The 22,543-nt window shown below is 38.8% G+C and overlaps 1 protein-coding gene across 2 annotated transcripts in view; it reads left to right on the top strand.

The window, feature by feature from the left end:
• Nucleotides 1–22,543, top strand: part of BRDT (bromodomain testis associated) — a 53,713-nt gene that overhangs the window by 5,742 nt on the left and 25,428 nt on the right. The window contains exons 1-2 of one of the 2 annotated variants that reach the window (XM_081949299.1): nt 7,765–7,917; nt 15,827–16,080. In XM_081949299.1, coding sequence (XP_081805425.1) covers nt 15,841–16,080 — 240 coding nt within the window. In that variant the 5' untranslated portion in view covers nt 7,765–7,917; nt 15,827–15,840. Of the gene's footprint in view, nt 1–7,764; nt 7,918–15,826; nt 16,081–22,543 lie in introns of those variants that run through there. The other variant, XM_081949300.1, reaches the window with a different exon arrangement.

Here is a 22,543-nt window from a genome sequence, read left to right as displayed (position 1 = left end):
TGCAAAGAGGGTTTGTTAACCATACCACCTTCTAGCAACTCACCATTCCATACCTGTGTTGTGGCTCACCAAAAACCTGGCTCACCTAAACCAATCAAATCCTGAAGATGCAAGATAAACATTTCAAGCATGGCGGCAACTGCAATATACTTTCATTCAAAACTTCATCTCATTTCTTGGTATTTATATTTAAAATATCCTAGCAATGGGTGTCTAGCACTAGGTACTGACAAACAGAAAGCAGTCACCAATGGATAAATATGGGAAGGGTGAAAAGAATGATACAACTTTGCTTCTCAGAGTAGGGAAAAATTGTTATCTCCGGCAATGTGTCCTTTGAATGGTTGTTTTGGTTAAGAAAAGGCCCTGAAACGAAGAAAAAAAATAGCACAACGGGGAGACAGTCTCTGAGGGAGACATCAAGGTGAAGGTTCATCCATGCAACTATTCTGAAGCAAAATATTATCCCATCAAGGATTTCACTAGATATCCAAGACCTCCTACACAGTGGGGTTTTCTTTCTAAGATCTCTTCAGCCATTGAACATCTCATGGTGCTAGCTACTACTACTATTACTGCTACTACTTCTAAGGGGTAAGTCAATATATTACAAAGTGAAAGATGATTCTGGGCAAAAGAATTCAACCCTGCCAGGATTAGCAGTATCAAAAGTAATAGTATGAATGTAATGTATTTTTCCACTATGCAAATAGACTATTATTCATTTCTTCACCATGGTCTCAACTATAGGTCTTTTCCTTTTATCTCAGCTGCTGCCTAACTGGATATTATTTCTCTTTTAAGTAGAGCCTTCTGTATATCACTGCAAGGTTTCTTGAAAAAAAAATCCATTGCGAGGGAATTGCATTGTATGCTTTTTAAGGTTTTTATATTGTGGTTTCCATTTTATTTTTGTTCACTATGGTGAAAGGGGCAGCAAACAGCAAACAAAGCCCATTTTGTACTGAAGTAATGCAGCTTTCGGGCTACCCAAGCATTTATTCTGGGCAACATTTATTTATATATTATTTGCTCTTATCTATCAAATTTCTATTTAATCAGTATAATGTTTTGTGATGTAAAAAACTGCTCAGGCCCCCTTCTTTGAGGAAGATGGGCAGTTTAGAAATATGAAATATAAATAAATAAATGTTATAATCAGCTTTATGCAGTAGAAAATTTGTACTAAGACACCATATCTAAGAAGCTAGTGATCTATTAAAGACAAGAACATTTAATAGTGATCTATTAAAGACAAGAACATTGATTTTTTTTAAACTTTCAGATACCTAGAACATCAAGCTGTGTTAAAACTGAATTCATACATTGTGCAAACCTCAAGGTTTGGGGGATTTTAACTTTGATGCTGTACCCACCTCATTTATCTACATTCTCATTAACTAGGATTTCAGGCTGACACACATCTGAATTTGTTATTCATGGTAGTCAGGTTCATACATTCACTGCTTTGGCACCCAGTTCTGAGCAGTCCACCGTTTTGAACATGCAGAGAAATGCAGATCCTGTCCTCACCCCAATTTCACATCAGATTCAGCAAGCTTGCAGCATTCTTACTTTCTACAGCCATCCACTTCCTGAATGTCGCTTCCTTCAGTTTAAGGAATGATGAGCAAGTATATTAGTGGAGATCTCTGCTGACAAAATGTGTTAATTTTTTTTTTCCTTGAGCAAAAAGATGAAGATTATGGACATATTGGCTTGTGGGAATACTGCAGCATTAGTATTCCCAAAAGAATATCTGAATCAGAATCGTCTATTGTCCCAATTAAAAAGAAAAGAAAGAAAAGAAAAGCTAGTAGTACCCATGTTAGTCTAGGTAGTCCTCAACTTACAACAGTTCATTTAGTAACCATTCAAAGTTACATCACTGAAAAAAGTGACTTACGACCGTTTTTCACACTTGCGACCATTGTAGCATCCCCGTGGTCACATGATTTACATGCCTATGCTTGATCCCTGACTCACTTGGCTGCAGTGTCCCCAGAGTCATGAGATCGCTTTTTGCGACCTCCTGTCAATGGGGAAACCAGATTCACTTAGCAACTTGGTCACTAACTTAACAAAGGCAGTGATTCACTCAACAACTGTGGCAAGAAAAATCGTAAAATGGGGCACAAAACCCACTTAGCAAATGTCTCACTGAACAACATAAATTTTGGGCTCAGTTATGGTAGTAAGTTAAGGACTCCCCATATAACATCCAAAGTGTTTCAGAGCCTTAAGGTGACATTCCAGATGTGAATGCCTTTAGATGTGAAAGGCACTCCACCTGTAGAAAAGAAAGCAAATTTAGAGGAGCAGCTCTCACAGGGCTAAAGAAAAGCTGTGATCTATGGCAGACACCTCTTCATCTGAAGCTGTTGGTATTTGTGGATTTGCTCTGCTAATCTTCTATCTGTCCTGCATAATCACTGCTACAATCCTTATACTGTATAAATGACTCCTGATTTTATTTATTTTTTGTACTACCAATTGTTATTTTCTTTGAATCAAATGTCTAATTCTTAGAGGCTACCTGGACAAGTCCCTGCAGAAGTGGTTTGCCATTGCTTCCTTCCTAGGGCTGAGAGAGAATAACTGGCCCAAGGTCACCCAGCTGGCTTCATGCCTAAGGCAGGACTAGAATTCACGATTTCCCAGTTTCTAGATTGAAGCCTTAATCACTACACCAAACCAGCTCTCAATTACGAATAAAATTCATACAATTTATAACCGTAGTTTATATGGTTAACTATAGTTTTAAAATTATAGCATAGTCATTACTTATTTCCTTGATATTTCTGTTATTTATGGTGAAGTAGCTGATTCCTAGGGTTGTGTATACTATGAAAATGACTCAGAAATGCTTTGGACTAGCTCATCACATTTCTGTTGTTTCTTAATGTAACTCAACTTTAGTCAGGTTTCCTTTGAATACATTTAACAAAAAACTGCTGCTATTTTAAGAGAATGCACTTGTTTTATAGCAGGGGCAACTTTTTCAGCAATTCCAGAACCTGGGGGGGGGGGGGGGAGTTAAGCTACATTAATGGCAATCAAGAAGTGCTGTGCTCCAAACCAGTTCTTCCAAATCATTTTGAAGCTGTATACCACCACTGATTCATTCATATTAATGAGCTTCAGAATAAATCAAATCCAGTGATGAGCTGACATCTACTGGTGGAAAGCTGGAAGTAGCATTGCAGACGTAATTAGAATTAAATGTTTGCAAATTTCATATAACTGGGGATAAGTGACACCAAATGTCTAAACAGGAAATAGCATGTTCAAAGGAAACAATAATCCAGACGTTAAGAACAGAAAGAAAAAGACTAAAATCTCAAAGGGCAACTAAAAAAAATACATGAAATATATCAATCTCATAACGTGAGCAATATTTACGAGAGGAAGGAAAACAATGACTAAGGAAAATTTGGGATGAAGAGTTATCTGATATTTTAAAAATGAACTGGGCAGGCTTTGAAGAGGTGAAAACTATTTCTACTATAAAAATACAGCAATAGTGAAAGCACACTTAACGAAAGACCTTCCTAATACCAATAGAACTATAACAACAAAATTTCCAAAAAAAAAAAAAAGTATCTCTATTAATTTAGGACAGTGATGGCTAATCGTTTTGTCTTTGTGTGCCGAAATGCATGATGAAATGCGTGTGCAACCCCCTGCTACTCCCGCATCCCTGTGTATGCGCACGTGCCCCTGTGCTCCACGCCCCGCATGCGCACATGACTCCCCTCGGACATGTGCATGAGACACCCCCCGATGCCCCCTTTTTGGGCCTAGTAGGAATCCCTGCAGCCTCCTGGGAGAAAAAACAGGCCACTAAGGGGCCACCCTGCAAGACACACACCCGCACCACCCCACACACCCATTTTGGGCCTAGTAGCCTCCCTGAAGGGTCCTGGGAGAAAAAACGTGCCGCGTGGGGGACCGTGCCCCCACCCCTGCCCACACGCATGCACATCTCCCGCATGCACTCCACCTCCCATGCATGCGTGGTGAAGACCTGAAAATCAGCTGGCCGGTGGGAGGCACAAACGCATGCACAGTGGAGCTGAGCTGGGGTGACAACTTGTGTGCCTGCAGAGAGGGCTCTGCCTGCCACCTGTGGCACAGGTGCCATAGGTTCACCATCACGGATCTAGGATTAGGAAATGCTTTCTCCAAAAGCCTGATAAAACACAGCATTGTGTTCCTAAGAACCAATGAAAGGGTTTTAAATTGGCAGCCTTGGTGCAGAAAATGACTAAATTGAAAGGCATTTTACAACTAATTGTATAGATATGTGCCAAATTTATCTTTCTTTGTAAGTGTGCAGATAATTCATTTGGAGAAAACTATTTCGGATGTAAATAGGGAGGTTTCTGTTGAAATGGGATAATCAGAAAATGAATATGTTCAACACAAATTATATAAACAGAATAATTTCAGGAATTCTGGAAAGTCGGTACATGTAGTGCTCGATGTATGACCACAATTGAGCCCAAAATTTCTGCTGTTAAGTAGAAACTTGGAGCGCCATAGCTTAGATTACACCAAACTCCTCATTGTTACTATAACTTAATTATCGCTATTAAAATTCTTGAAGCTGTTTATTCTTGTTTCCTTCCTTCCTCCCCGCCAGAGACCAAGAAAACTTTGTTTTAACAAGTTAAAAGTCTTTTGTTAAGTGTCTCCCTCCCTCTCTCTCTCTCTCTCCTTCACTTGTGCCACTCTATTTAAAAATGTGCTCCAAAAGCTGGGTCCAAATCAATTAATTATTTTGCTGGTTTTCACTTTTCTTCTCAATTCTGCTGGTTGAAAAAGCAAAGTTCCAATACATGAACTCGGAGTTTCCTGTCTACCAAGAATACCATTATTATCCAGGGTGGACACAATACTCAACTTAGGACCATAATTGACCCCCAAATTTATGATGCTAAGCGAGACAATAGTTAAGTGAGTTTTGCCCCACTTTATGACCTTTCTTGCAGTTAAGTTAGTATAGTTACAATTGTAAAGTGAATCTGGCTTTCCCATTGACTTTACAAGTAAAAAGTTATCACATGACTCTAGGATGCTGCCACCATCATAAATATGAACCAGTTGTCAAGTGTCTGAATTATGAACCACGGGGGTGTTGCAACAGTTTAAGTGTGAAAAACAGTATCTAGTAACTTTTTTCAATAACTTTTATAACTTTGAATGGTCACTAAACAAATAGTTATAAGACAAGAACTACTCCCTATAATAAGAAAATAAAACATTTGCTACAATTTATCTTAGTGATAAAGAGGATGAACTTGGAAACTAAGAAGACAACTACTATTAAGGTTTGCCTAAGTCTCCATGCTTCAGCTTTTGGGATGGCCAACAGTGGCCTTCAGATGTTGTTTGACACCAACTCCCATCCTAAAAAGTTCTACAGATATCACAGATTACCCACCCCTAATCTAAGGATGCCTAGTCAAATATTTTATAAGACTTTTGCACTTTGAGTAGGATTTCAACTATTAGAAAGGAATAGCCCCATCTTCATTAGAATCAGGCTGCTCCAGTCTAACCATGCAAAATATCCTTTTCTGTAAGGTCTCTGAAATGTAAAGCTGGCATTCCTATTGCAATTTTTCCCCCTCTTGTAGGACTGTAGCAGTGGTGGGATTCAGCCAGTTTGCACTTATTTGGGTGAACCGGTTGTTAACTTTCTAAATAGTTCGGAGAACTGGTTTTTGGAAGAAATCTTATTTTGTTTTTTTCCACTTTACAGGGCTAATCTTGTAAGAAAGGTAGGAAGGAATCATTCTGGTGTAGTTTTTAGCCTAATGTTTATTTCCCTGCTTACTGTCTCTCTGGTTAACGCTTATTACATTGTAACAGCTAAGGCGTGAGTGACGTTGAGTTGGCCACACCCACACAGTCACATGACCCCTGAGCCATGCCTACCCAGCTGGTCATTAGGGCAGAGAACCAGTTGTTAAATTATTTGAATCCCACCACTGGACTGTAGTGTTATTTTAAAAAAGAAATAACAGCAAGGAGATGCTTAGGAGGATTTCCTCATCAGGACATCTCCAGTCCTGAGGGAAGTTTCATCTCCTGGAGCTCTGTTATTAGAGCAAAGTGTAAAAATTTATAGTCAAATCAGTGCAGTTTTTTTGGGGGGGGTGGAATGACACCAGTGGTGGGTTATGACTGGTATGCCCCAGTACGGAGGTACCGGTGCCTGACGGGAGCACCAGGTACCGTTCTGGTATGCTGCTCTGGAGGGACCACCCACCTGCCCACGCTCCTTATCTGTATTTGAAGTTTTCGGGGCTTACGCTCACGGAGTGTAAGCCGCCTGTGCAACCCTCCGCCAAGCAGCTGGAGCGTCGCAGAGGCATCACGGAGGCGTCACGGGCAGTAAGTATGCATGCACGTGCTGCGCACGTTCATGTGGTGGATGCCTGGCCCCATTGCACCGTACCAGTTGCAACGGGATCTGGAACCCACCACTGAACGACACATGACAGTTTTTGGCATAGAGCATTAAGGGAAAACCGTGAAAATGACTCCCAGCTCCTTCTAAGTTTAACAGTGCCTTGCCTTATAAAACCCACATCAGCCTTTCAACCAACCAATGTTTTGATTGTTTATTTATGAAATTGATAGCCTTCCCTAATGTTTAAAAAAAGACTAATAAAAAGGAAAAATATTCTACATGGAACAGTTTGATGGGAGAACCAAGAGTTTAAAAGAAACCTGCCCCCCTCCCTCTCCCTCCCTCCCTCTTTCCCTCTCTTCCCTCTTCTCTCCCCCACCCCCTCCCTCTCTCTGAAAAGAATGTAGGTTTTGTTACTATTTTGTAGGATCTAATGGGGGCCCATCTAATAGTACTTAAAGATTCAAGAATCACTGAAAAGATTAATACCCCCTTCTTTATCCCTAAAAGGAATTTATTATTACTTCCAAAGAAATCACACAGCTAAATCCAATAAACCAAACAACTGAGCAACAAGACACCTTTTTCGCATTTGACTTCCAAGACCAACAAATATACTCAAATATTTGGAGAAAAATATAATTCTTAAATTCAGATTCCATCATCAGAAAAAAAATTATGGCAGGCAATTAATTCCCTATCCACTAAGATTGCTTGAAAAGTTAGAACAGCTTTCTTTTCTTCTTTTTTAGCCTTTTAAAAGAGGTAGGGCTTTCTTTTTGCCATGAATACAGGAATTCTTCCCTAGGGTGCCACCTACTGGCCTAAAAAAACAATCTTGCTTTACCCTTTTCAGTACATGTAGTTCTGTTGACCCACACCTTCTCTGGGACACTAATACTTGCAAATGTGTGACATGTAAACTAAACTGAATATTTCCATTTCTTGTTTGGTAGTTAGTTTTTAGCATTTGTGCTCTTTCCAACAAAAAAACCAAAAAATGTAGCGTCATTAGTATATACTCGTCAAAGTATGATCCTGAAATAAATTCAAATTTAAAATAGACCATAACTGGCTAACCACACTTTAGCCAACTATGTTGCATAAGCTCATCCAACTGATTTAATTTTACAAATAATCTAAGAAGTGATACAATTGCAATGAATATTTTGAAATGCCTCTGGCTAAATAACCTAATAAAGTCAGCTATAAGACCAGATCACCTTTGCTGTTTAGTAGATATTTGAGAGAAGGAGTAGAATTTTTTTTTAAAAAAACCTTGCTGGTCTTAGTGACAAGTATAGCAGTTTACACAATTAGTCAGTATCCTCAGCTGAAACAATTTATGTTCCTGGATTTGCTGTAAATTCAGCAATTATCAGAGCCACCTGGATTTGCAAGTTAACAAAAAAAAAACCTACTGCTCAATCAAGCTTCCTTTATCATTTAGGTTCCCAGTTCAAAAGAATTTTTATAGAAAGTCTTGGGGGGAAAAGGTAAGGTGCACATGTTCATTTTAATCACTTGCCTTAATATTCTATGTCTTACATACAACTAAACAGTTGCTTTTTGTATATCTATTAACTATCCACAATTGGGTTACCACATTAACTAAACTATATTGTGTATGAATTCAACCATGGATTAAACAAACCATGACTTAGTGCCCTGTGTGAACTAAGCCTGTGTGTTTTTTGAACAATGGGGGGAACTAAATATTCTATAATGTATTCACATAACAAGTAGCTGCATTTCTTCCTCTGACTGGAGAATTTGCTGTTCAATACATTACAAACTTAGTCAACTTTATTAATGGTGTTATTCCTGTATTTTTAAGTGCCCCATGAAACCTGTACATTTAAGAGAGTGCATTGACCTAGAAGAAAAGATTATATTCACATGAACTGGCTTATCCAGAGTTAAAAAATAGGTATTCAGAACCTTTTTGCTTTTGCCTACGATAATACACTGAACCATAAATTAATTGCATGAGTCAGATTCATCCAGAATGCTAATTAAAATATGCTTAGTTATTTGCTAATTAAGTATATCTTGCAAACACAATGGCTATTTTAAAAATTCTTCATTTGCTGTGTAATGGAGTTTCATACAGCATTGGAAATATGGAACTCCTGCCTAGAGATAAAGGCGATAAATCCTTTTAATTATCCACATGCTTAAGCCTGACATATTTCCTAAATTTCTGTTCTGTGAACTGAGTGGTCAGATAAATGTTTGCACAGTATTCATGTATTTTAAGGAAGTGGCCATGTTTTCATGATATGCCAAGAACTACAATTGAAAAACATAGTAGCTCTTGCATGTTGTTTTTCTGAGCTTGATACATTATTACCCATGTTAGTTGTTTGAGATGGTTACAAATTGCTGGAAATCCCTGAACATTGGATGGTATGTATAAGTGTCGAAAATTTAAATGTTGTTATAGCAACCATTATTTCAGTAAAGTTAGAACAGTAACATTATGTAATCTAGGAAAGACTTTTTAGGTTTGAATCCACAAAAATAATCTTCTGGCATTTCAATTTACCAGGAAGTTAAAGCAGAGGTGGATACCTAGTTTTTCTTTAAAAAGAGTTTATAATCTGGGTTTAAGAAGTAGGATGGGTAGGACTCGGGCCAGAAGAAAAATTGGGGAAGATATCCATAAATTGCATTCACATAACTATCATTACCAAATCCTCTCACTGTTGGATATAGCAGAATCCAGCCAATAACCAGTGCTGAGTAGAGATCCTTGGCTAGTCCTGGGGAAAAGGAATAGAATCAAGAAAACATGAAAGATTAATACCACTTTATAATGCTTTAGTAAGACCATGCTTGGAATATGGCTTTGGTCACCACGATGTAAAAAAGATGTTGAGACTTTAGAAAGAGTGCCAAGAAGAGCAATAAAGATGATTAGGGAATTGGAGGCTAAAACATATGAAGAACAATTGCTGGAATTGGGTATGTCTAGTTTAATGAAAAGAAGGGCTAGGGGTGACATGATAGCAGTATTCCAATATCTCAGTGGCTGCCACAGAGAAGAGAGAGTTGGGCTATTCTCCAAAACATCTGAAGGCAGGACAAGAAGCAATGGGTGGAAACTAATCAAGGAGAGAAGCAACCCAGAACTAAGAAGACATTTCTTAACATTTAGAACAATGAATCAGTGGAATAGCTTGCCTCCAGAAGTTGTGAATGCTCAAACACTGGAAGTTTTTAGGAAGAGATTAGACAACCATTTGTCTGAAATGGTATAGGGTCGTGATGGCGAACCTATGGCATGCGTGCCACAGGTGGTACACGGAGCCATTTCTTAGGGCACACAAGGAGTTGCCCTGTCAGCTCCAGCGCCCATGCTGGCCAGCTGATTTCAGCTTTCATTTTCAGCTGTTTTTCACCCTCCAGAGACTTCCCTGAAGCCTCCACAGGGCAAAAAACAAACCAATGCGTAAACCGAAAGTTCAGGAATGGACTTCCAGTTTGCACATTGGGCCATTTTTCTCCCTCCGGAGGTTTCAGGATGCTTCCCTGAAGCCTCTAGAGGGAGAAAAAAGGCCCTAGGGGCAACCCAGAAGTCTGTTCCCAAACTTCCGGTTTGTGCGCTGGGCGGTTTTTCGCCCTCCTCCAGAGGCTTCAGGAGGCTTCCCTGAAGCCTCTGGAGAGTGAAAAAAGGCCCAATGCACAAACCAGACATCAGAAAATGGGCCATTTCCAGCCTCTGCAGCCTGGGGAGGGTGAAGACGGACCTACCAAGCCCACCGGAAGTCAGAAAATGGGCTGTTTTCACCCTCGCCAGGCTTCAAGAAAGCCATCCATGCATGTGCAGGGCAGCGGGGTGGGGGTTGTCACGCACGCATGCACAGAGGGCCTAATGCAGGGGGCATTTAGTTATGGGGGTGGGCATGCTTGTGCTTTTGGCACCTGAGGTGAAAAAGTTTCGCCATCACTGGTATAGGGTTTCTTGCCTGAGCAGGGGGTTGGATTAGAAGACCTCCCAAGGTCCTTTCCAACTATCTTATTCTAATTCTTTTTTAAATTATTATTATAAAGTTTTTTATTTTTCATTTTCATAACATCTAATCACATGTATACTATTACATAGCCAGCATCATATTGAATATTTGCCACGATTAAACCAACATCGGTAAATGATCATGGAAAATACCCTGTTCAAGGTGGAGCACTGTCTATCTTGACCATCATCATCCTCTGACTCAGTCATGATAAAAGAAAGAACACAGCCAGAATAAAATATATCTTAGCCATTGAACATTTTGGGTGTATGTGCCTTTTATGAACTGAAGGTAATGAGGCTGTAACTTTACACAAATGTTACTTCTGTGAAATTATGACTGTATTATAAAAACTGAAATAATAATTAAAAAATCTAGGCATGAAGTTTAGATGTGTTTTAATTCTTTGGGGTGCTGTGCAGTATGTTTTCAGTTGTATTTATTTTTATTTCTGGCTTAGGAAAGGGCTAATATTTGTAAAAGCATTGTGTTTTGTTGAATTTATGATGATATAAAATACGTATGGACATATTCTTTTTCCCACTTAGAAGAAAAAAGAACTTATGATAACAAACTACTCTGCTTGTAATATTTTGTTTAGAATCTACATTCATGAATCTGAGGGCGGAGGAGAAGACTTGGCAATGATCTCACATTTTTTTTAGTAAAAAGAGGCCTTTTAACGAGTTTGGTTTTGATTGTAAAAATAAAAGGAAGTTATCAAAATTACAGGGTACCACAAAAATAACATATGTGGTGAAATATATGCATAACTGGGTATATTTCTGTTAAGTTCAAAATATTACTATTGCTGGAAAATATATAGAAAATTAAAGGCAGCATTTCGATTTTAGAAAGTGAAAGGAAACCTAATAGAGATATGTAACATAACAAGTGCCATTGGAAATGGAATTAGTGAGAACATGTTCTTTTCTCACTGCACTAGAGCTCAAGGTCATCCATTAAAAAGAAATGTGAAAAGATTTATGATTCCTTCAAATATTTTTTACATATCCCATAGCTTCTGCTATCATTAAATTTGGCAATAACTGACAATTTGGGTAGTTTTCCAACGGGAATAGATTTTCATAGAATTCAATAATTAGCAATTTTGAGGCTTTAAATGCTGCTTCATCAAAGACAGCATATCATTAAGTGCAGATACTGGCAAATGAGAGTGGAATAATTCTGTTTCTGTCAGGTCATCCTCATGAGGTTTTGGGGTATACTCAATTGGCTACTGAACGACTGTAGCTTTTTTTTTTTTGCGTGACCAGTTCGGTCTAGTGGTTAAAGCACCAGGCTAGAAAGCCGGAGACCGTGAGTTCTAGTCCCGCTTTAGCCATGAAAGCCAGCTGAGTGACTTTGGGCCAGTCCCTTTCTCTCAGCCCAACTCACCTCAAAGGATTGTTGTTTTGGGGAAAATTATTAAAAAATAATTAAGGTGGGATAATAATAAAATAAATAATAAGTTACTTATCCATAGTTAGCTCATCCATGGCTTATTCAAACTAATGGGAGGGACTGTCACACGGTAAATGGAACCATTAACTAATACCCCTGGTGGTTCATACTGTTGAAGTCTAGACTGACAGATGGACGACAGACTAGCTGAGGTAACAGGAACAGCGTTTATTGCAATGGAACGGCAAACGAGGTAACTACAAACAACTTTCACCTAGCTTTGCTTGACAGCTACTTATACGGGAGCTGTCAAGCAGAGCAACCAATCGAAACAGAGTAAAAAGCCCGCTTCCAGCCAGGCGCAACTTAACCAATAGGCGCGAGCCTTTGGTTGCCGGGCTGGAAGTCGAGTCAGTCATAAGTCGAGGACTTGCAACCAGTCATAAGTCAAGGATTTAAGACTGGTCGCAAGTCGAGAACCTTGCACATACAATACACTTCTAAAATGTGGGTAGCTACTTTATAGTTTAATGTATTGTAAACACATAGGCAAAGGATGCTGAGTCTTAGATCTAATCAGAAGAGCTTTTATATTGATTTTTTTTTACACATGATAAACTAGGTTTTAGCCATTGGCTGAGTGGCTTACAATACGTTAGGCCAAAGTCAAACCATATTTTCCTTAAGTATAATGTAAAAACTCAGTCATTTTAAACATTCATCAAATTTCCAACTTGAGACTCCTTGAATTTGTTTTAATTTCATTTATGGGCTGTAAGTCACCAAGTTTTCCAATGAACAGCCAACCCTGTTCAAAGGTTTACGCTAGTGGTATTAGACAGTTGTCTCAGGAGGTGATGCCACCTGACCAATCTTGTTTGCACTCAGAAGTTCAATGGACTTTTGAGCCCCCAGATGGAGTACTTCTGGCCAAGCCGATTAGGATTAATGGGAGTTGTAGTCCAATAACCAGAAGGTAATTATATTTGACTAAATATGTTCCACTAATAATTGTAACTGAAGGGCATTATGGTATTAAATAGGAGAGGGGAACGGATGTTTTAAGATAGGATTACTATCATTTTGATTATTGATTTAGCATTTATAGTTTTCATTTGAATGACAGGCTCTCTTTTTTTTAACCAAGCAATATCCATGCCTCAGCCATTATCTTTATTACACAAAGTCTGATAAATAAGAATTTCCTTGAGTTTAACCTATATCCCTTAGTGTTTTAGTATCTTCATTAACAGTTGCTTTGATTTAATTCTATTAAGTTTCTTAGTACCTTTTAATCCTCACATAATTATGAGCTCAATTTTTTCCTCCTGGTGCTTTGGTTCTTCTTTGTACTTGCTGAATGTGGGCTCAGGTTAGGCTTTGAATCCATATCTGAATGGCTGATTGTGTTAATTAGCTGACAAAACCTCTATTTTGTTGGAAATTTGAAGTAGCTTTTAATTCTATTGCTCCACCAACTTTGGGCTTACATTAATACAGAGTAATACTAGCTGGGAGCTGCTTCATGCTGTTCTCACCCCTTGAGTGACCTCATGCTTTCCTCAAACCAATGGTTGGCTTGCTATGATGTTTGAACCTTTAACCTATGGTTTATTCAGAAAACTATGACCTAATATAGTGCATCAACTGGATCCATAAGCATTTGCTAGGCTCAACATAAGACTACAGAGAAAATGCATCTCTCTAATTGAGAGCTGGTTTTATGTGGGCTTAGTACTAATTGGAAATGGTGGAATCTCTAAATTTACACAACATATATAATCAATAATTTGCACCCATTATTTGTGTTCTTCTGCCTCAGAATTTGGAGGTAATTGTATAGCTGAGTGCCTACCATAGTTATGGTTAGCACAATATGTTCACAATATGTTGAACTAAATCAAATTACTTAATGAAATGTATGAATTCGGCCTATGGCTTTAGTCATCTCCCCAGTCAAATCTTACCTTGTGTGGCATCTCTATCATTTGAGAATGGTAACCTGAAAGAATACTTTCCTCTGCCTTGAATGACACACATTGAATTTAAGATTGAAGAAAAGATGAAAATTCCTCAAGTTGAGATCAATTCTTAAAGACTGTTCTGGAAACATTCCCATTGCTTTCTTAGCAATCATATAAAAGTGGTTTGCCTTCTTTCATTTTGGTTCTGATTTGCTTTTTCTTGAGATCAGCCATGATCAGCTAAACTTTACTATATTCATGACTCATTAAATGTATTTTTAAAAATCCTTTTTCATTTTTCCCCCAACATATCTTCTATCACATATATCTCTCCATCCTTTTTTCTAAGCAAAAGTAAAAAGGCCTAAACTGTAACCTTTCATGACATGATTTTGTTCTAGCCCTCTACATATTTTCGTTCCAGATTTGAGAACTCTTCCAATATAACATTACCCTTATTATGACATATGACCAGAACTGAATCACAGAGTTATATAAAGATAATTATAATATTGGAAAGTGCTTTTGATTGTTTTCTTAAAGATCCCCAAATACAGCATCTAACTTATCCATATAATCTGCAAAATATTTTATTGATTAGATGTGTATACATTGCTATCTCAATAACATTTTTACTGAGCTGTACCTCATACAACTCCAAGGACCATTTCTTAATTAATTACTACAAGATCAATGCCTATTTATACGCATGCGGAAATTCTGAATTATTTTGCGACCTGTGTATCACATATTTTTCTATATCGAACTATATCTGCCCCTTCAATGCCCATTTTCTCCAATGTGAAGATATTCTTTTGGAACTCTTTAAAACAAAGAATGAATATCAAAACATTTTAGAAGATCTGCACTTAATGTTAACCAAAAGCTAGGAAGCAGTAAATATATTTTGCAATGCGCATGATATAATGAATTTTAGCTGGATGGCAGAGAAATCTCTCCAGGTAGAGCAGATACATAGTTTGATCAGTCTTCCTAGCATAGAAAATTCTATGGCAGTTGAGAGGACAGTTGGGAGACTCAGAAGAATGACAAATCTATTTCAAATTAGCAAGGATGCCTACATAAACTATGTATTCCACACCATGGAAAATAGCTCATGGTATAACCCCTGAAGTATTACAATAAAAGTAATTTAGATCCATACAGAGTATTTCCTGTCCAGTAGGTACATTCAGCTGCTCAGAAGCCTTCATATCCTGGAGTTCTTGCATATCCAACAAGATGCTTGCTCTTTGTTTAAGAGATTATTCATCCATTAATAAATGTCAAGCCCTGGGGAAATCAGGAGATTCAGGCACTTCAAATAAGCATAAAGATTTATAGCAAGCGTAAGCTCTGTACAAGAATCTGAACTACTAACTGTCAACGGAAATGGACAGTAGTTAAGGGTAGAAGGGATTCAATTTGGAATACAAAAAGACTTAGATCTCTTGTGGGCATGACGGGACCCATGACTGATGATGCATTTGACCCCTCCCTCTGGATCAATCTGGTCATCTGCTACGTTAATATTCCAAGCATGTTTTATGCAAAGATGTAATACAAAGGTCTGTCAGTGTTTTTTCCTGGCTTCCTTAAGGTTAAAGAAGTTTTTCAAAATGATATTGAAAAGTTCCTAAAATATATGCATCCTCAGTAATATACCTCCGGTTTAAGTCTGTCTGGTAAGCAGGTTTTAGTACCATTTCAATATCAATGGCTAAATTCATGCATCCCATTAAATCCTACTGTCTGTTGAATAAGCCAAATGGCTTGATAACAAACATTATGCTGAAATATAAGCTCTTATTTGAAACTATCATTACATTCACACTATATACTAGGTAAAAATTGAAACATATTAGGATTTACTGTGTTCTCTGAACCAACATGTTTGACAGAGACAACAATGGGTCATAGATAAATGTTATATATCCTTGTTGTGTGGCCTAACTAATAAATCAGTGAGATAGAGACAAATGAATCAACTGGCCTTTTGAAAATCTTTTTCTTTACAGATTGTCTGAAGGAGATGGAGGAAGCAGATCTGTTTGACATCAGAAAGTCATCAGGAATAAAGATGGCTGCTTCAAATCCACAGCATGTGACAATTGTCAATCCTCCTCCTCCAAATTACATCAATATTGAAGGAACAGGTTGCTTAACCAATCAGCTTCAATATTTACAGAGAGCGGTCATGAAAGCAATGTGGAGGCACAACTTTTCTTGGCCATTTCATCAACCTGTAGATGCTGAAGGCCTAAAACTTCCAGTAAGAATTTCCAGTAATTTGTGTCTGTGTGTACAGAAAAGCAATGTAGTTTCATGTAAAGTTAATTGTTAAGAAATTTTGGTAATACAAGCACACTGGTCTCATCTATGGAAAATTCTCCAAGCAAAAATGAAAGCTAATATAATGCTTCTTTTAAAAATAATGACAGATAAAAACAAGGTTGAGACTTGTAACAACAGCAGGAAGTGGTGTATAACTGTATAAATTAGTAAATATAAATATATTGCTGTATATGCTGCACAATGCACATGGTCAAGCCAAGCCAATCTGAATAGAATCTTCCACCATCTTCCAATGTAGGACTTCAGCAAACAGAAAGTCTATTTTACTTCAGGCTGAATGACAAAGATTTCCTTACCTGTCAAGGGTAATCATTTGCTAAAGAGATGCAATGCAGCACAGGCCACGTGTTATCTTATATCTTTAGCTGCTTTCCCCCAACATTGTAATGGTTGAGGCAGATACCCCATTCTCTCTCAAGACATAACCTACTTAGTATTACAGCATTTAACTGCTGGATTTTGAAGCATACTGAAGTAATTGCTATACAATTACATAAGACAGAGATGGAAGTCTGTCTTTTTCCAAATGTTTCTGAACTATGGCACCCAGCAGTACTGTATAGCCAATAGTGAAGGATGCTGGGAATTATAGTTCAGCATCATCTGAGAGCTACAGGTCCCACTTTTGAGTGTAAAAAACATAGAGCTATTTCTAATATAATTTTACAATGTGTCATCAAACAATACCACTTTTAAAACTTGTTACTAAGAGAATTCTAGTATAAAATTCTCATGGATATGAGAAGCACAAACAAAACCCTACTAAAAGTATGTGGCATTCAACCAGATGTAGTTTTCTTTTATTCTTTGACTATCTGCAATCCAATCAAATTGAACTCTCTTGTATATGACCTAAATCTCCTTTTAAAAATTTCATTTATTTTGTATGAAAAAGTAGGAATGTATACAAAGGTACTGGGCAGGTATGAGAGAACACCTATAGCAGAACGGGTTTGTATATGTGGTAAAGGAGAAGTGGAAGATAATTCACATGTTCTATTACACTGCGAGCTATACAGAGCTTGTAGGTCTGCACATATTCTCCCCTTATTGGAGAGATTGCCAGGTTTGTTTGTTTGTTTGTTTGTTTTGTTTGATTGGATTTATATGCCGCCCTTCTCCCAAAGGACTCAGGGCGGCATACAACATTAAAAAACACATATCACAAAAGTTAAAAGGAAATTAGATAAATATCCAAAAAAACCAAACCCAATTAACATGACAATAACATTTTAAAAATTAGATAAAATTAACAGGCCAGGCCGGCTTGCTGGAAAAGCCAACTTTTTAGGGCGTGTCGGAAGGACTGGAGGTCAGGGATTATGCGAAGCTCCGGGGGCAGCTCATTCCAGAGGGAAGGCGCTCCCACAGAGAAGTCTCTCCCCCTGGGGGTCACCAGCCGACACTGTCTGGCCGACGGCACCCTGAGGAGGCCAACTCTGTGGGATCGTACTGGACGGTGGGAGGCTACTGGAGGCAGTAGGTGGTCTCGCAAGTACCCTGGGCCTAAGCCATGGAGCGCTTTAAAGGTCATAATTAATACCTTGAATCGCACCTGGAAAACAACCGGCAACCAGTGCAGGCCGCCTAAAAGGGGTGTAACATGGGAGTACTTAGGTACCTAGGCACCCCCATGATAACCCGCGTGGCCACATTCTGGACCAGCTGAAGCCAGGGAGGGCAGACAATTTATATCTAGGCTTTTTCCTCCAGGACACTAACCCGGTTACCACGTATGCAGTGGCAAAGTTCTGTGCTGCTGCAATGTCCATAAGAAAAAAATTGGCTACAGAAGTATAGTTGTCATCTTGTACCAATTATCTGGACATATCTCTAACAATCTTTGGACCATTTTATTTACTCCTATACTTAACAGCGTTGCACCCAGGTAAACCAGGGAGTGACGTGACCCGAACAATCTGAGAACATATTTTCCACTTTTAACGTCAATACTTTTTAATTATATCTTAATGTCACGACTTTTTAACATATTGTAAAAACTAATGTGTATTGCTGGTCTTTGACCGTATTAAAGATTTACTTACTTACTTACTATACAAAGGTACTGTGAGGTCCAAAAAGTACTCAAGTCATCAAGGGCCAAAAAGAGATTTAAGCAGAGGCTTGGGGAAAGTAACAGCTTTTATTTTGGCCAAAGAAAATAGCTGGGTGCTCCACAGCATACAAGCAGCAAGGATGCAAGGAAAGGCCACACCTGGGAAGAGTGTGGTGAACATCTTATACGTTCATGTAGCCAATCAGAGACAAAAGTTAGTTATCCAACCCTGGCCAACGTCTTGCTCATGCCCTTTTTTATCTATAGAGCATTCTTTGTCCATGCCTTTCTTATCTATACAGCATCCCTTGTAGCCTTGTGTGTTCGTGCTCTCCTTATCTATTTGGACTCAACCCTGGGCAGCTCCTTGTTCTGCCCTTGTTATTTATTGAGCAGGATGTTCCTGAGTAGTTCTTTGTTCTGTCCTCCTTATCTATTGTCCCAGGTTGTGTCTAGTGTCAGCGGGGAAGCAAGGAACAGAAGAGAGATAGCAGGAGTTAAACTAATTCTTAACAGAAGCAAAATAGTAGAGATTAGACTAATTCTTATTACTATGTCCCTATTACTACGTCCCTTCAGTATCAGTAGAAGACAATATCTGTAGGGCAGCATTGAACTGTGGAGGCCTTGGTACAATCTGAGCTTGGTTGTTTGCTTGCAGATATAGCCAATTAGGTAATATCAGTGCTAGTGGGTATGGGGTTTGTTCTCTGTTTATAGCTTGGCCTGCAGTATTGATGGGGGTATGGTTTTCTCCTTGGTAGTCTTTTGATTAGAGTATTATTTTTTGTTTCATTATATGTTTGAATGTTTGTCTCCTTGGTAGTTTCTTGATTAGGACATTGTTTTCTGTTTGGTTGTTAGTCTGATATTAATCCCTGTTCAACTGATTGTAGATTTGCTGGATGGGATGTGTCCTGATCTTTTTGTTTTCTTCTTAGCTTTTTAAATTGTCTTTTTTGAATACTGTATAAATGTGGTTTATCTCTGTGTGGCTGGCATAGCTGAGTGCCAAACTTCCCAGAATGCTGTAGGGGTTTGGGGTCTTTCTGTTTTGTTTGTTTTGCTTTTTGGATTTAGCTTGATCTAGGATTCTCAGTTTCCCAGTTGAAACTATCGTTGAGTTTGTCTATATGCTGAGATTAAGGGGGCTATAGTGAGTCTGAGTAATTTTGTCAGCAAAATGCTGTGCAAATTGGTCACTGAGTGCCAAGCAACATAAGTTTAACAGTTCAGAGTATAAGACGCACCGGAGTATAAGACGCGCCAAGATTTTGAAGAGGCAAATTTTTAAAAAAGTTTTTGCACTCTGCAGATCTCCCCAAAACAACCCAATTTTTGTGAAAACAGGCCCATTTTTTGTCAAAAAAAGGGCATGCATAGCCTTTAGGAGGCTTGTAGAGTGCTCCTGGGGGTTGGGGGGGAACAAAAACAAACAGAAAATGGCCTGTTTTCACAAGAATGGGCCCATTTATGTCAAAAAAGGGCATGCATTCTATAGCCCAGGCTTATAGAGTGCTCCTGGGGGCTGGGAGGGGGCAACAACGAGCAGAAAACTGCCCATTTTTTCTCTCATTTCTGCCCTCCCCAGTTCCCAGGAGCACTCTGGAAGCCTCCTAAAGGCTATGCATGGCCATTTCTGCAAAGGGGGAAGGGTTTTGGGAGGCCAAAAATGCTGTATTCAATGTATAAGACACATCCAGATTTTCACCCTCTTTTGGGGGAGAAAAAGGTGCGTCTTATACTCCAAAAATACGGTAGTTTATTTCATTTTATTTGCTTTTACTATCATCTACAGGGGTCAGGTAAGAGATCTCAAATCTTTCTCCTTCCCAATAATGAGTTGCTAACGCCAAACAATGCTATTGGATGGATAGCTCTCCAACACAATAGGGAAGGAGAGGTAGATACAATCTGTCTCCTTATTGCCACACCATAATTCCAACACGGATACCTACCGTGCTCAATAAGATTAGCTTCTTGTCTTTCTCCACCAGTGCTTCAGGTGTCATTTTTGGTATTTTATTTCCGGGATGGCTTCAGTAAACTGAGGCAAAATGTGGGATCTTCCCCTAAAAAGAGGCCTCTTGGAGCCAACAATGTTCAGTACTTAGTTCACCTCCTATTGCTAGTTCACCAAGCACTGAATAGAGCTTTCTGCCAAGAGAGCTGGTGATTTCTCTAAACCCTTTTTGAAAGCAGTGAGATCCATTAAGCTCTTGTGGTGGATCATTCAAATAGGCTGTTGGCAGCTAACAATAGGGCCATCCAAATAGGATATGTATGCCTAGCAATCACAGGTGGAGCCAAACATGATCTGAAGAAAGGCATCTTAATATAATGTTCCTCCCAATCTATATATTTAAAAATGGCTGTGTGTGTGTGTGTGTGTGTGTGTGTGTGTGTGTGTGTACCAGCATAACTCTGGAATGCCTTGAGCAATTTCAGCCAAACATGGTACACAGATGACTTACTCTCTGGAAAAAAATATTGTGGGGGTAAGACACCTCTAAAACTCTTCTGGGTGTGTGTTCTGTTAAGATACAGCCTGTTGTACCTTAAAATGGATTCTAGTGTACTGCCGTAAAATGGCCTCTACTGTACAGCACAGTGGAGTTGCCATGGTAATGGCTTCACAGTACTCCACAAGGGAGCTCCCTCTAGTAAGGGGAAAAATCCAACATTAGAAATTACGTTTGGTCTGGACAGTTTCCCCCTCTAAATAAATACCTAGGCAACGCCGGGTTATCAGCTAGTCATCAATAAAGCATCTCCTTCTTCTTTACAGGCTTTATGCTGCATTGAAATTAGTAATGGCTTAGACTAGTTACCATAAATCAGCACCCTAGGTGTGAGTCATGTAATTAGTACTCCTCAGTCCATACATGTAATTTTTAATTTTCTTTCTTAAAATGTGTTGCCCTATATAATGTGCCAGTCCCTTAGTTCATCTATACCAGGGGTGTCCAAACTTGGGAACTTTAAGGCTTGTGGACTTCAACTCCCAGAATTCTGGGAGTTGAAGTCCACAAGCCTTAAAGTTCCCAAGTTTGGACACCCCTGATCTATACGGATAGGTCACCCCTCCTACTAATAACTGGTTCTGAAGTTCATCTATATTCAGGCCTTCATCTCTTGTCTGTTCTTAGCTGTGCCATAATACATCTGGATCATTTGGCCTTTACAAGTCTTTCTAGGGCTTTGGGTCCCCCCCCCCCCAGTAAAGTCTAAATCCCTCAGACACATGTCCATTTTTGATTTCCGACAAACTCAACTTGTCAGTTTATCCAAAATGTGCTCTCAAAGTGACTGCCACCTTGCATATCTGGTGTTGGACCTCTAGAGAAACTGTCATTTGAGCTTAATATAACAATTTAGGGTTGGAAGCTACCACTGGGCCTGTTCTGCCTGTTTGTATTTCTCAGACAGACACTTAAAATGATTTTTTGTTTTGCATATAAAACTATTACACCATCAACCTTGACTTGTCCACCGTGACAGATTTTTTTGTCTATGGGCCTTTAAGAAGACTTAAAGGAACAATAGAAAATGTTTTTTTAAAAACTACTTCTCTACCTACTGTCTACCTTCTACACCAGGGGTGTCAAACTCAAGGCCCGCGGGCCGGATCCAGCTCCCGGGATACTTAGATCTGGTCCTCAGGGCTGGTCTGGAAATATCAAAGGACCGGCCTGTTTTTGGCTGGCAGAGTGCTGCAGGACACCATGGAGGGTGAAAATGGGCTACCTGGGGCCTCCGCACAGCCCGTTTTCAGCCGGCAGAGTAATGCAGGAGTTCTGGCTTGGACTGGATTACAATTATGTGGCCTCAAGTAAATGCCTGATCTGGATAGAAAACAAGCAACATCCTATGTTAATACTACAGTTTAATGCCAGATTTTACATACAGTAGGTCCATTTAATCTATAATCAACAATCTATTCTGTATTTTATATTCTGTATTCTCTTCTGTATTCTATTCTGTATTTATAATTGATAGCAATTTCTATTTACTATCCTGGGAAATTTGCCTCTGCTGTTAGATCTTGTAGTATCATGTTATTTATGCTATTATATTTTGATTATTGGTTGAATAATAAAAATACAATAGTATAAATAGCTTTTCTGCCTAGAAAAGCAGTTTACTATTAAACAAAGAGGTATAATTTTAGAAACAAAACGTTTAGTGGAATATGAAGAATAAGTAATAAATGTTTGTCAGTAATAGCTGGTAGAAGAGATAGGAAAATGGTTATAGTAAAGAACTGTGGAAAGAAAGAAGGGGAAAAAGTACATCTTGAGCCTGTGTCAAACGCCCATCATGC

Source organism: Natrix helvetica, assembly GCF_964273705.1.
Source record: "Natrix helvetica genome assembly, chromosome: 3".
Lineage (NCBI taxonomy): Eukaryota > Metazoa > Chordata > Lepidosauria > Squamata > Natricidae > Natrix > Natrix helvetica.
The sequence above is the reverse complement of the archived record's forward strand: the minus strand, read 5'-3'. Positions and strand labels throughout refer to the sequence as shown.